Genomic DNA, 15,197 nt, shown 5'->3' on the forward strand with positions numbered 1-15,197 from the left:
TACAGCTATTCGCAAAAGCAGTTAAGCTTGAATGCTGCCAATATCGGTATATGGCTTTGGCCAGCAAGGCTCTTGCCATCACAAGCAGGGGCTAAACAAAGCTTAAAAAGTAGCGTGTTCAACAAACGAAGGTAATATGACAGTGTTCTTATCCTTCGGCAAGTCTTATAGTCGCTTATAATAAGCGCTAGCGTTCACAGTCGAACAGACCTCGTATGCAGAGCAGGGAGGCGGCGCGAACGCAGCCTTTACCCACACACAGGAGGTTATGCCATGATAAGTATATGATATCATATGAACGTCTGTTTAGCGGGGATAGCGCCGCTTTAAACGATAACGTACCTTCTGTCCGGGGAGGGTTTTGTTAGCCTTCATTACCGGCGAGAGAGATTGGACGCTCCTGCGTCCACGTGACATGGGTTGTCACCGAGTGCCTCCCTCAGATGTTGGGGGCCAAGGCACCCAGGGCAGAGGTCATGCCCATCCTCTGGCCGCAGAGGAGCCTGGCAGGAGGTGCACAGGTGGTGGCGGGGTTCGTCCATTGGAAACCCGCAGATGTAGCCCAGAGCGCGGACGCTAGTGGTCGCTAGGGGTGGAGCCGTAAACTGGTAGGAAGGGAGCGCGGACGCTGCCTGTGCCAGTAGAGGCTACTGTAGCTGCTAAAGGCCGCTTAGCTGGAGGGAGGGGGCGCGCACGCCGCCTATGCCAGGTAAGGGGTGCTCTAGCAGAGACCAGTATATATGATATATATATAATGATATAGTTATATATATATATAATTTCAGAAAAACCAACCTATAAAGTGGCAATGGCTCTGTGCCGAAATTAAAGTACACTATTTGAGAACAAGTGACTAAATCAGTCAAGCCAATTCATATAACCGGGGTTACTGACGTAACCTCGCGGTGGTGCTATATAGCTGGCCAGTGCCAGCAAAGACTCATTCAGAGAGGCAGAGTAATATAGCAGTAAATAAGTACACTTATAAGTAGTATAAGTATAAGTAGTATAAGTATAAGTAGTAAGCAAATAATAATAGCGTCGACTCACGTGCTGGGAGCGGGTAGCGCTAACGCTTGCCGTCACCAGCACTGCGGCGCAGCCTTCGTGGGAAAACAAGACAGCGTAAGCTGTCAAAGAGAACGAGCTATCCGTTCAACTTTGACGGGTGCTAAACGGGACGCTCAGGTCGCCGTTTGTAGCACGCGGCGGTGCTATATAGCTGGCCAGTGCCAGCAAAGACTCGCTCAGAGAGGCAGAGTAATATAGCAGTAGATAAGTACACTTATAAGTATAAGTAGTATAAGTATAAGTAGTATAGGTAAGTAGTAAACAAATAATACTAGCGTCGACTCACGTGCTGGGAGCGGGTAGTGCTAACGCTTGCCGTCACCAGCACTGCGGCGCAGCCTTCGTGGGAAAACAAGACAGCGTAAGCTGTCAAAGAGAACGAGCTATCCGTTCAACTTTGACGGGTGCTAAAACGGGACGCTCAGGTCGCCGTTTGTAGCACGCAACCGTGTGTGTTGCAGGGAAGCAGCGCGCACGCAGCCTATGCGAACAGGGGTTGTCTGCTTACCTTGTTCCCACGGGGAAAGAAGACGATGTGAAGCCCAGCTCCACTCGAAAACGATACAATAATAGTAGTATTAAGTCGCAGTCCCTGGAGGGCGAACGCACGCGTCACAGCTCCGACCAACAATGGTCGCGGGACTACCGGCGACTTAGTAGTAGCAAAGCAATAGTTCTGTTATCGTGCAGTTTAATTCTGCTGTAGAACTCTGTGCTATGTACAAGGGTACGAGGGTACCTACCCTAGGGGACACGGGGAGAACATGTGAGGGTACCTACCCTAGGGGACACGGGGAGAACATGTGAGGGTACCTACCCTAGGGGACACGGGGAGAACATGTGAGGGTACCTACCCTATGGGAAACGGGGAGAACATGTGAGGGTACCTACCCTAGGGGACACAGGGAGAACATGTGAGGGTACCTACCCTAGGGGACACGGGGAGAACATGTGAGGGTACCTACCTACCCTAGGGGACACTGGGAGAACATGTGAGGGTACCTACCCTAGTGGAGAACATACAAACTCCACACAGAAAGGCTCTTTCGCCAACCCCGCCTCGGGTATGGGCACTGATGACGCAGAGGAGAGAACACGCCCCCAGCGGGAATCAAACCCAGGACCTTCTAGCTGTGAGGCGACAACACTACCGACTGTGCCACTGTCCCCCCTCTTGGTTTTATTTTTGATAAAGATTTTAAACTTAATAAACAAATCAGCTCCGTCGTTAAAACTCTCTTCTTCCAATCATCGCCACGGTCAAATCCTACCTCCCCTAAAAACAGCTGGAGATGGTTATCCATGCTTTGATTTAATCAATAATAGATTATTGCAACTCTTTGTATATTGGCATCGACCAGGCGTCACTCAGGCGTTTACAGCTAGTGCAGAACACAGCTGCCCGCCTTCTCACCGGCACTATAAAATATGTTATAGTGTATATTGTATAGTGTTATAGTGTATATTGTAGTGTTACAGTGTTATAGTGTTGTATATATTTATAGGAGGGTTGACATACTGTGAATCAGGAGGTCCAGGTTCATTACTGAAGTTAGGAGGTTTTCCTTTAGACTTGTCACTCTTCACAGACAGAAGGCTGGGAGTTGGAGACTCTGCTCTGTGGTGGACACTTCTGGAATCATACAGATAGAAATAACAATACATCAACATCAGAGACAGTGAATATTACTATACTAGAAATAATACTAAGTAAAAAACAGACAGTAATTATCATAGCAGTAGCTTGTATTCCATGTAGTACAAACGGTGCAATGGAATTATTTGCCCAAGGAGATAAAGACAAGTGCCTCTCTAAACACTTAAAACTTAGGTCAGGATTGAGAAGGCGTTTATAGAATCCTGAATGGGTCTGTTGAATTGAGCAATTGTAACAGTTATCTCCTTAACACATTCCGACCAGGATTACTGCATGTTTTTGTGAGGGTACCTACCCTAGGGGACACGGGGATAACATGTGAGGGTACCTACCCTAGGGGACACGGGGAGAACATGTGAGGGTACCTACCCTAGCGGACACAGGGAGAACATGTGAGGGTACCTACCCTAGGGGACACGGGGAGAACATGTGAGGGTACCTACCCTAGGGGACACAGGGAGAACATGTGAGGGTACCTACCCTAGGGGACACAGGGAGAACATGTGAGGGTACCTACCCTAGGGGACACAGGGAGAACATGTGAGGGCACCTACCCTAGGGGACACAGGGAGAACATGTGAGGGTACCTACCCTAGGGGACACAGGGAGAACATGTGAGGGTACCTACCCTAGGGGACACAGGGAGAACATGTGAGGGTACCTACCCTAGGGGACACGGGGAGAACATGTGAGGGTATCTACCTACCCTAGGGGACACTGGGAGAACATGTGAGGGTACCTACCCTAGTGGAAACGGGGAGAACATACAAACTCCACACAGAAAGGTTCTTTCGCCAACCCCCCCTCGGGTATGGGCACTGATGACGCAGAGGAGAGAACACGCCCCCAGCGCCCACAGCGGGAATCGAACCCAGGACCTTCTAGCTGTGAGGCGACAACACTACCGACTGTGTCACTGTCCCCCCTCTTGGTTTTATTTTTGATAAAGGTTTTAAACTTAATAAACAAATCAGCTCCGTCGTTAAAACTCTCTTCTTCCAATCATCGCCACGGTCAAATCCTACCTCCCCTAAAAACAGCTGGAGATGGTTATCCATGCTTTGATTTAATCAATAATAGATTATTGCAACTCTTTGTATATTGGCATCGACCAGGCGTCACTCAGGCGTTTACAGCTAGTGCAGAACACAGCTGCCTGCCTTCTCACCGGCACTATAAAATATGTTATAGTGTAATAGTGTATATTGTATAGTGTTACAGTGTTATAGTGTTGTATATATTTATAGGAGGGTTGACATACTGTGAATCAGGAGGTCCAGGTTCATTAGTGAAGTTAGGAGGTTTTCCTTTAGACTTGTCACTCTTCACAGACAGAAGGCTGGGAGTTGGAGACTCTGCTCTGTGGTGGACACTTCTGGAATCATACAGATAGAAATAACAATACAAAAACAACAGAGACAGTGAATAATAATACTAGAAATAATACTAAGTAAATAACAGACAGTAATTAGCATAACAGCAGCTTGTATTTCATGTAGTGCAAACGGTGCAATGGAATGATTTGCCCAAGGAGATAAAGGCAAGTGCCTCTCTAAACACTTAAAACTTAGGTCAGGATTGAGAAGGTGTTTTTAGAATCCTGAATGGGTCTGTTGAATTGAGCAATTGTAACAGTTATCTTCTTAACACATTCCGACCAGGATTACTGCATGTTTTTGTGAGCGTACCTACCCTAGGGGACACGGGGAGAACATGTGAGGGTACCTACCCTAGGGGACACGAGGAGAACATGTGAGGGTACCTACCCTAGGGGACACGGGGAGAACATGTGAGGGTACCTACCCTAGGGGACACTGGGAGAACATGTGAGGGTACCTACCCTAGGGGAAACGAGGAGAACATACAAACTCCACACAGAAAGGCCCTTTCGCCAACCCCGCATCGGGTATGGGCACTGATGACGCAGAGGAGAGAACACGCCCCCAGCGCCCACAGCGGGAATCGAACCCAGGACCTTCTAGCTGTGAGGCGACAACACTACCGGCTGTACCACTGTCCCCCCTCTTGGTTTTATTTTTGATAAAGATTTAAAACTTAATAAACAAATCAGCTCCGTCGTTAAAACTATCTTCTTCCAATCATCCCCACGGTCAAATCCTACCTCCCCTAAAAACAGCTGTAGATGGTTATCCATGCTTTGATTTAATCAATAATAGATTGCAACTCTTTGTATATTAGCATCGACCAGGCATCACTCAGGCGTTTACAGCTAGTGCAGAACACAGTTGCCCGCCTTCTCACCGGCACTATAAAACGTGAACACATTACTCCATTTCTGCCCCTCCCCATTAGATCTGCTCAGATAGATGCTTTAGAAATAAAGTTTGATTTGATTTGACTTGGAGTACACAATTCAGACACCAGATGGAGTTCATGTTTCAACCTTTGATCAGTAGAGTGGTGTCCATCTTTGAAGTCAATAAGTCCATGCATGGACGAGTCACTCTTCATGGAGACACAGCTGGGTACAGGAGAGACTGCTCTGTGATGATCAACCCTGTTACAAAGAGAGGATCAGCAGGATTTATAGACAATCATATCAGGCTTGGCAATTTCATAGTCTATAGGAAGTTCTACTCAAACGTGATTATTCTTAGTTGAAAACAAACAAAAAGCTTATAAAGTTAAACCTAAACATTCAGCTGTAAACATTGACCACAGCTATTTCAGTTATAAGTTATTTAAAATGTCAACTTTCTGCTGTTGTGAATGAGGTCCATAGTGTGTATAGACCGATTCACAGAAGGTTTCCTGGGTGCGGCCATTACTGAGGTGTACCATTAAGCGCAACAGCACTGATTAGCTACACCTGGCCTACGGAGCACCTGCTCCATGGATTACACCTCAGTAATGGCCGCGCCCAGGGCACCCCTCTGTGAATCGGTCTATATTGAACAGGAGGATTGACATACTGTGTGTGTGGAGGTCCAGGTTCATTACTGAAGTTAGGAGGTTCTCCTTTAGACACGTCACTCTTCATAGACAGAAGGCTGGGTGTTGGAGACCCTGCTCTGTGGTACAGACTTCTGGAATCATAGAAACGAAGAAACCCATTTATTCAATAGGGGAGGATGGGGGAAGATGAACCACTTTTTACTTAGGTTGTCCTGGAAGCAAGGCAAAATGAGATGGCAGTCAAATCTAATGATCTACACATATTTCAGGATGTCCTCTATCAATTGAAATGATGAGTAAGCAGCTATGACAAAGGGACATGAAAATATGACCTTTTCAACAAAAAACAAAAAAAAGTGGCTCAATTTGCCCCAGGTAAGGGGTAAGTTGATCCAAAATTGAACCACATGATATTTTAATGTAAAGAGCTTAAACTTGAACAGATAATGTATTCACTAGTAGTTTTCCCTTTTGCAAATAGTCTTATTTATCTGTTTATTTATTATTTAACCCATTCTGACCGGGCACCCATTTTGGTGTCGGCATCATGTTATGCTTTAGCTATTGAAAAATAGCAGATCTACAAGCTCATAGCGCGCCACCGAGTGGCGCGCTACGAGCTTGTAGGTCTGCTATTTTTGAAAAATCGAAGAACGACTGACATTTTTAGAATCTGATCTCAGGTCAGAATGGGTTCATCAGACCAGTGTGTGTCCGGCGGAAACCTCGTATGAATCTGATCTCAGGTCAGAATGGGTTAAACAATATAAAGACAATTAAATAAAGTTTGTTATTCAGAACCTTATAATATTTGCAATATTGTTAATACAATATAGCAAACATCCAAATTAAAGGTCATTCAGTATAATTTGAGTAGCAAATCGTTAGCCTCATAGGATAAATGCCTAAGTCATTTTTTGGCGAAATTGAGATTTCTGCCTACAGGTGCTCTCCTGGGGCTGCTGCATCGTCCTGGATTAGCGCCTATGTCCTCAGCCAATCACAAAGCTCACTATCTTCAAAAATGATGATCTGCCTAAGTCACTTGTGTGATTTGAGCATTTTTACGTTGCCGCCTAACTCACTTTGTGTGACTTGGGCATTTTTACATTGCATACACAACAAACAACAGTTACTCTAATAGACCCCCAGGTGTTTAGTATGGAGTTAACATCACTCTAATAGACCCCCAGGTGTTTAGTATGGAGTTAACATTACTCTAATAGACCCCCAGGTGTTTAGTATGGAGTTAACATTACTCTAATAGACCCCCAGGTGTTTAGTATGGAGTTAACATTACTCTAATAGACCCCCAGGTGTTTAGTATGGAGTTAACATTACTCTAATAGACCCCCAGGTGTTTAGTATGGAGTTAACATCACTCTAATAGACCCCCAGGTGTTTAGTATGGAGTTAACATTACTCTAATAGACCCCCAGGTGTTTAGTATGGCGTTAACATCACTCTAATAGACCCCCAGGTGTTTAGTATGGAGTTAACATTACTCTAATAGACCCCCAGGTGATTAGTATGGAGTTAACATTACTCTAATAGACCCCCAGGTGTTTAGTATGGAGTTAACATCACTCTAATAGACCCCCAGGTGTTTAGTAGACATGTATTAAAAAATGCCTAAGTCACAGATTATTTTCTTGAAAATGGCCTACGTCACTTTTTTTTGTTATGGAATGACTCTCATGTTTATCTTTTTGTAAAAAACATTTTGTTAACCCCTCAGGAAGCCATTGTAAAAAATCTGCATTAAAAACTCTTACATACTTGCGAGAAAATGTGTTTTTTCTTATTATCCGAAAATCATAAAAAATGACTTAGGCATTTATCCTATGAGGCTAACGAAATACTTGATACAAAAATATGAATGGTGATTCACATTAAGAAAATTGGCTCAATTTACCCCAAGGAATTGGTTCAACTTGCCCCATGGCCACTTTTTGACAAAACATGGCTAGCTTAATGCTCCAGGCTAATGTTTAGCTAAATGATTCACATGGGTTTTATACATTGGTATATCACCAACATGCATGATATATAAGTTTAGACCTGGGTGCTTTTGCTTTAACATAAAAATGATTATTCCAGAAAAGTTTTTTTTTTACTTTGACCAGCAAAAAACACTTTTTTGTGTATAAATGTACTTTCCACTTTGTCCATGTGTCTCTCATCTTCACAGTCAGGTTGAAATGGTGGGTGTGTCCTGATTTTGAGGTCACATGACAACTCATGTGTGTAGTTTTAAAGATACAGGGGGTGGTTCAACTTACCCGACGGTTCATCTTCCCCCATCCTCCCCTATGTGTACAATATGTGAATTAACGTAAGGAGCGTGATTTTTTATTTCATTATTAATACAAAACAGAAGTACCGGAAAATACACGCCGATATTGGCCAGTAGTCACTTTTGTGAGTTCAAAATGTATAATTGCTTTATGGAAAGCCGTTTCTGACACGCTAAGTCCAAGGAGTGTTTTTCATGCAAAACTAATGCTTGGGATGGATTCAGAATCATGAAAACCCCCTAGTTTGACCCCTAGTGTAGCCATAGACCCTCTAGTGTGGACATAGACCCCCTAGTGTGGACATAGACCCCCTAGTGTGGAGAGACCCCCTAGTGTGGACATAGACCCCCTAGTGTGGACATAGACCCCCTAGTGTGGACATAGCCACTTGCCCAAATATGCCCTAATGTGCTGACCTCATCACATCTGTGATGACGGCTATGGCCATGTTTAGCCCAAGGAGTGTTTTTCGTGCAAAACTATTGCTTGGAATGGATTCAGAATCATGAAAACACCCTAGTTTGACACGTCACATGCTACTTAAAGCATGATGAAATTGAAAACATTTTGCCTTATAATGGTTGTATGGCACCCCAACTTTCAGCAGCTGTCAAAAATTCCCCTAGGGTGGTTGAATAGAAACCAATGTGGGATTAGGGATATGTTAGTAGACACCTTTACAAACACATTGGTGACTATAGATATGTTAGTAGACACCTTTACAAACACATTGGTGACTATAGATATGTTAGTAGACACCTTTACAAACACATTGGTGACTATAGATATGTTAGTAGACACCTTTACAAACACATTGGTGAATATAGATATGTTAGTAGACATCTTTACAAACACATTGGTGAATATAGATATGTTAGTAGACACCTTTAGAAACACATTGGTGACTATAGATATGTTAGTAGACACCTTTACAAACACATTGGTGACTATGTTAGTAGACATCTTTACAAACACATTGGTGACTATAGATATGTTAGTAGACACCTTTACAAACACATTGGTGACTATAGATATGTTAGACACCTTTACAAACACATTGGTGACTATAGATATGTTAGACACCTTTACAAACACATTGGTGACTATAGATATGTTAGTAGACACCTTTACACACATTGGTGACTATAGATATGTTAGTAGACACCTTTACAAACACATTGGTGACTATAGATATGTTAGTAGACACCTTTACAAACACATTAGTGAAGAAAATTCTTGGTAAGAAATGTATTCCCAGATTCTATTAATATCCCCTGACTAAATGCTGTGTACGACACACACACACACACACACACACACACACACACACACACACTTGCTGTTCGTCATACTTTATAGTGTTGTGAACAGGAGGATTGACATACTGTGTGTGTGGAGGTCCAGGTTCATTACTGAAGTTAGGAGGTTCTCCTTTAGACACGTCACTCTTCATAGACAGAAGGCTGGGTGTTGGAGACCCTGCTCTGTGGTACAGACTTCTGGAATCATAGAAACAAAGAAACCCATTTATTCAATATGTGTACAATATGTGAATTATCGTAAGGAGCGTAATTTTTTATTTCATTATTAATACAAAACAGAAGTACCGGAAAATACGCGCCGATATTGGCCAGTAGTCACTTTTGTGAGTTCAAAATGTATAATTGCTTTATGGAAAGCCGTTTCTGACACACTAAGTCCAAGGAGTGTTTTTCATGCAAAACTAATGCTTGGGATGGACTCAGAATCATGAAAACCCCCTAGTTTGACCCCTAGTGTGGCCATAGACCCTCTAGTGTGGACATAGACCCCCTAGTGTGGACATAGACCCCCTAGTGTGGACATAGACGCTCTAGTGTGGACATAGACCCTCTAGTGTGGACATAGACGCTCTAGTGTGGACATAGACCCTCTAGTGTGGACATAGACCCCCTAGTGTGGACATAGACCCTCTAGTGTGGACATAGACCCTCTAGTGTGGACATAAACCCCCTAGTGTGGACATAGACCCTATAGTGTGGACATAGCCACTTGCCCAAATATGCCCTAATGTGCTGACCTCATCACATCTGTGATGACGGCTATGGCCATGTTTAGCCCAAGGAGAGTTTTTCGTGCAAAACTAATGCTTGGAATGGATTCAGAATCATGAAAACACCCTAGTTTGACACGTCACATGCTACTTAAAACATTTTGCCTTAGAATGGTTGTATGGCACCCCAACTTTCAGCAGCTGTCAAAAATTCCCCTAGGGTGGTTGAATAGAAACCAATGTGGGACATGTTAGTAGACACCTTTACAAACACATTGGTGACTATAGATATGTTAGTAGACACCTTTACAAACACATTGGTGACTATAGATATGTTAGTAGACACCTTTACAAACACATTGGTGACTATAGATATGTTAGTAGACACCTTTACAAACACATCGGTGACTATAGATATGTTAGTAGACACCTTCACAAACACATTGGTGACTATAGATATGTTAGTAGATACCTTTACAAACACATTGGTGACTATAGATATGTTAGTAGATACCTTTACAAACACATTGGTGACTATAGATATGTTAGTAGACACCTTTACAAACACATTGGTGACTATAGATATGTTAGTAGACACCTTTACACACACATTGGTGACTATAGATATGTTAGTAGACACCTTTACACACACATTGGTGACTATAGATATGTTAGTAGACACCTTTACACACACATTGGTGACTATAGATATGTTAGTAGACACCTTTACAAACACATTGGTGACTATAGATATGTTAGTAGACACCTTTACAAACACATTGGTGACTATAGATATGTTAGTAGACACCTTTACAAACACATTGGTGACTATAGATATGTTAGTAGACACCTTTACACACACATTGGTGACTATAGATATGTTAGTAGACACCTTTACAAACACATTGGTGACTATAGATATGTTAGTAGATACCTTTACAAAGACATTGGTGACTATAGATATGTTAGTAGACACCTTTACAAACACATTGGTGACTATAGATATGTTAGTAGACACCTTTACAAACACATTGGTGACTATAGATATGTTAGTAGACACCTTTACAAACACATTGGTGACTATAGATATGTTAGTAGATACCTTTACAAAGACATTGGTGACTATAGATATGTTAGTAGACACCTTTACAAACACATTGGTGACTATAGATATGTTAGTAGACACCTTTACAAACACATTGGTGACTATAGATATGTTAGACACCTTTACAAACACATTGGTGACTATAGATATGTTAGTAGACACCTTTACAAACACATTAGTGAAGAAAGTTCTTGATAAGAAATGTATTCCCAGATTTTATTAATATCCCCTGACTAAATGCTGTGTACGACACACACACACACACACACACACACACACACACACACACACACACACACACACACACACACACACACACACACACACACACACACACACACACACACACACACAGTTGCTGTTCGTCATACTTTATAGTGTTGTGAACAGGAGGATTGACATACTGTGTGTGTGGAGGTCCAGGTTCATTACTGAAGTTAGGAGGTTCTCCTTTAGACACGTCACTCTTCATAGACAGAAGGCTGGGTGTTGGAGACCCTGCTCTGTGGTACAGACTTCTGGAATCATAGAAACGAAGGAACCCATTTATTCAATATGTGTACAATATGTGAATAAGTTAAGGAGCGTAATTTTATTTATTTATTATTAATACAAAATAAAATGTAACAGTGATGTTTATAAGTAAAATCAAATAGCAGGATTAACATACTTTGTATGTGGAGACTCTGGTCTGTGGATGTGATGTTTGTCAGCTCCCTCCTCCTCTCTCTCCTCACACTGACTCATCTTTGGTCTTCAGGAAACCTGTCAAGATTACAGGCACGCACGCACACACACCATTTATTTATTTAACCATTTATTTATGTCAACACAAAGGAGATGCATCGAAGGACACAAATATTATTGGTGCAGTAGAGTTACTTTGACAAAATCATGGGATGTGTTTTCATGATACAATAGACATGTCACTCAGCACTATATGGGTAAAAGTAACAGTTTCTCTGGCATATATGGTGTTTTGCCTCCTTTTGGGGAATCCCAAGTTGTTGAAACCCTCCAACAACCAGTCTGTGGGTATAATGTCCTAGTGAAAACCTCTAACAACCAGTCTGTGGGTATAATGTCCTAGTGAAACCCTCTAACAACCAGTCTGTGGATATAATGTCTAGTGAAACCCTCTAACAACCAGTCTGTGGGTATAATGTCCTAGTGAAACCCTCTAACAACCAGTCTGTGGGTATAATGTCTAGTGAAACCCTCTAACAACCAGTCTGTGGGTATAATGTCCTAGTGAAACCCTCTAACAACCAGTCTGTGGGTATAATGTCCTAGTGAAACCCTCTAACAACCAGTCTGTGCCACAGACTGGTTGTTAGAGGGTTTCACTAGACATTATACCCACAGACTCTGTGGGTATAATGTCTAGTGAAACCCTCTAACAACCAGTCTGTGGGTATAATGTCTAGTGAAACCCTCTAACAACCAGTCTGTGGGTATAATGTCTAGTGAAACCCTCTAACAACCAGTCTGTGGGTATAATGTCCTAGTGAAACCCTCTAACAACCAGTCTGTGGGTATAATGTCTAGTGAAACCCTCTAACAACCAGTCTGTGGGTATAATGTCCTAGTGAAACCCTCTAACAACCAGTCTGTGGGTATAATGTCTAGTGAAACCCTCTAACAACCAGTCTGTGGGTATAATGTCTAGTGAAACCCTCTAACAACCAGTCTGTGGGTATAATGTCTAGTGAAACCCTCTAACAACCAGTCTGTGTTTTATTTTCTCACCACAGGGGACAAAACTCATAAACTCTCATATGCTATAAACAATATAGATAAATTGTAGATCTGCTATTTTCAGCATGAGTCCAAGTGTAAAATGACTAATAGTAGATCTCTTGTCCACTGGTCCCTTCCTGACATTTTAGTGTAGTTTTTATTTGTTTTTTTTAATGTATATTGAATGTATAATGTATAATATTTTTTGATTTGTTGACAAAATTGTCAATATATTTAGTCTTAGTTTTAGTCATCATAGCTTAGCTTTCATTTAGTTTTTGCCAGTGAAAAAAGTCGTCAGTTTCAGTCGAAACAAAATCAACACTGGTTGTAGGTAGCCGTAGGTGCCGTAGGAACCCGTCCTATTGGCCAGGGGTGTGTGTAATGCAGAGCCTATTAGAATAGGTGCTTGCAGGCCATGATGCGTCCTATTGGCCAGGGGTGTGTGTAATGCAGAGCCTATTAGAATAGGTGCATGCAGGCCATGATGCGTCCTATTGGCCAGGGGTGTGTGTAATGCAGAGCCTATTACAACAGTTGCATGCAGGCCCGCGCCGGCCTAGCGGGCCGGGCACCTAGGCTGGTAATCCAGCCCGACAGCGAGGCGTGGGTTCGAGTCCCGATCCCAACGACCGTTGCTGTGTGTCTCCCCGTTGCCCGTCAACCTACTGTATCTAACAATAAGAGCAAAAAGCCCCAAAAATAGTCAAACTAAATTAAACTTTGAGAATGTATATTGATTATGCTGCCCTTACAGAATGCATATTGATTATGCTGCCCTTACAACACGTGCCCATGTGTAGCTATAGACAGCTAGTTAACAGTGTTCTGACATCCTCCAATAAACAGACAAGGCTTGACTTTGTTGAATTTACTGGGTCTCTGCAGGTAATTTTGTAAAACTGAAAAAAAAAAATATATACAGAAATACCCGAACAAATGAATGAACACACAGGCAATATGTGTGAGTGTGTGAGTAATATAGTATGCATAGTTATTAGTAGGCTATTTGCGCTGAACTAGGTACACAATGTTGAAATCAAACACAGAAAATGGCTACTGCTACTGCAGCAGTAAACTGACATGCAGACCACAAGTGTTTACACAATTTCCAAACACATAATAATTAATAACCAACTACAAAGGCATTCTGCAAACATCACATCCTAAATTAAATATACTCTTTGAACCGATTAACTACAACTTCAAAGTACTTACATACAATAATGTCCAAGGCAAAGCATTAAAGAATAATTATCAGCAGACCATGCGCACAGCTCACTGTTCCGTGGTGAAATGCTGGCCCTACTGAGTTTCGTTTTACTGGAAATGCTGGCCCTACAGAGTTTCGTTTTACTGGAAATGCTGGCCCTACTGAGTTTCGTTTCACTTTCTACTTCCACCACTGGAGGGCAGTAAAAACCTGTTACAATACACTTCACCTTTTAACGTAACTTAATTAAATGACAGAATTATTAAACATTTACCAAACACTGCCATTCCAAAGGCAGCACATATTTATGAAACAAAACAAGTTGAAGGAGTTTCGAGCAACTTCAAACTGTCTGTGGTGTTCTCATAAGCCCGAGTAGACGATAAAAAGACCAACAAGACACCCCGGGTCACCGGTGCAGTGGTGGTACGGGCGCCCTAGGCTGCAATGATTCGAATCCCGATCCTGACGACCTTTGCTGCGTGTTACTCCCCATAGGCCTATGCTGTGATTTACTGTCCTATCAATAAAGGCATAAAAGCCCCAAAACATAAATCTTAAGAAAGAAAACAAGAGTAAATCCTTTGAATAAAATGTTACATGTCCAGTTATGAATATTAATTCATCGCTTCATCTTATGAAATCTCATCTTTATTGTCCCGCTGGGGACAAATTCACACCACAAAGATGGACCCTGTGTGCAGTCAGTCATAACTAGATGTTATTTGTAGGACCCTGTGTGCAGTCAGTCATAACTAGATGTTATGTGTAGGACCCTGTGTGCAGTCAGTCATAACTAGATGTTATTTGTAGGACCCTGTGTGCAGTCAGTCATAACTAGATGTTATGCGTAGGACCCTGTGTGCAGTCAGTCATAACTAGATGTTATGCGTAGGACCCTGTGTGCAGTCAGTCATAACTAGATGTTATGCGTATAGGACCCTACATGTGTGCAGTCAGTCATAACTAGATGTTATGCGTAGGACCCTGTGTGCAGTCAGTCATAACACATGCATGTATGATGTAGACCTACAATTAAGTCATCAAATGTTTGTTTGAATCTTTACCTGTCATGAATCCTGTCCGCCCATGGTTCTGTACTGTACACCACCCTTGGTTCTGGTTCTGTACTGTAGACTTTGGACTGGATAATAAAATGACTTCTG

General features: G+C 42.4%; 1 protein-coding gene across 1 annotated transcript in view; it reads right to left on the reverse strand.

Annotated features, from left to right (window-relative positions):
* The window catches only part of LOC310867068 (NACHT, LRR and PYD domains-containing protein 3-like), a 37,196-nt gene extending 21,999 nt beyond the window's left edge, over positions 1-15,197 (reverse strand). The window contains exons 1-7 of the mRNA XM_083776862.1: positions 15,099-15,197; positions 11,749-11,843; positions 11,483-11,596; positions 9,327-9,440; positions 5,662-5,775; positions 3,990-4,103; positions 2,591-2,704 (exon numbers count right to left, since the gene is read on the reverse strand). Of these exons, the coding sequence (XP_083632988.1) occupies positions 2,591-2,704; positions 3,990-4,103; positions 5,662-5,775; positions 9,327-9,440; positions 11,483-11,596; positions 11,749-11,825 (647 nt within the window). The 5' untranslated portion in view covers positions 11,826-11,843; positions 15,099-15,197. The remainder of the gene's footprint in view (positions 1-2,590; positions 2,705-3,989; positions 4,104-5,661; positions 5,776-9,326; positions 9,441-11,482; positions 11,597-11,748; positions 11,844-15,098) is intronic.

This window comes from Protomyctophum parallelum (assembly GCF_964188405.1).
Source record: "Protomyctophum parallelum genome assembly, chromosome: 11".
Lineage (NCBI taxonomy): Eukaryota > Metazoa > Chordata > Actinopteri > Myctophiformes > Myctophidae > Protomyctophum > Protomyctophum parallelum.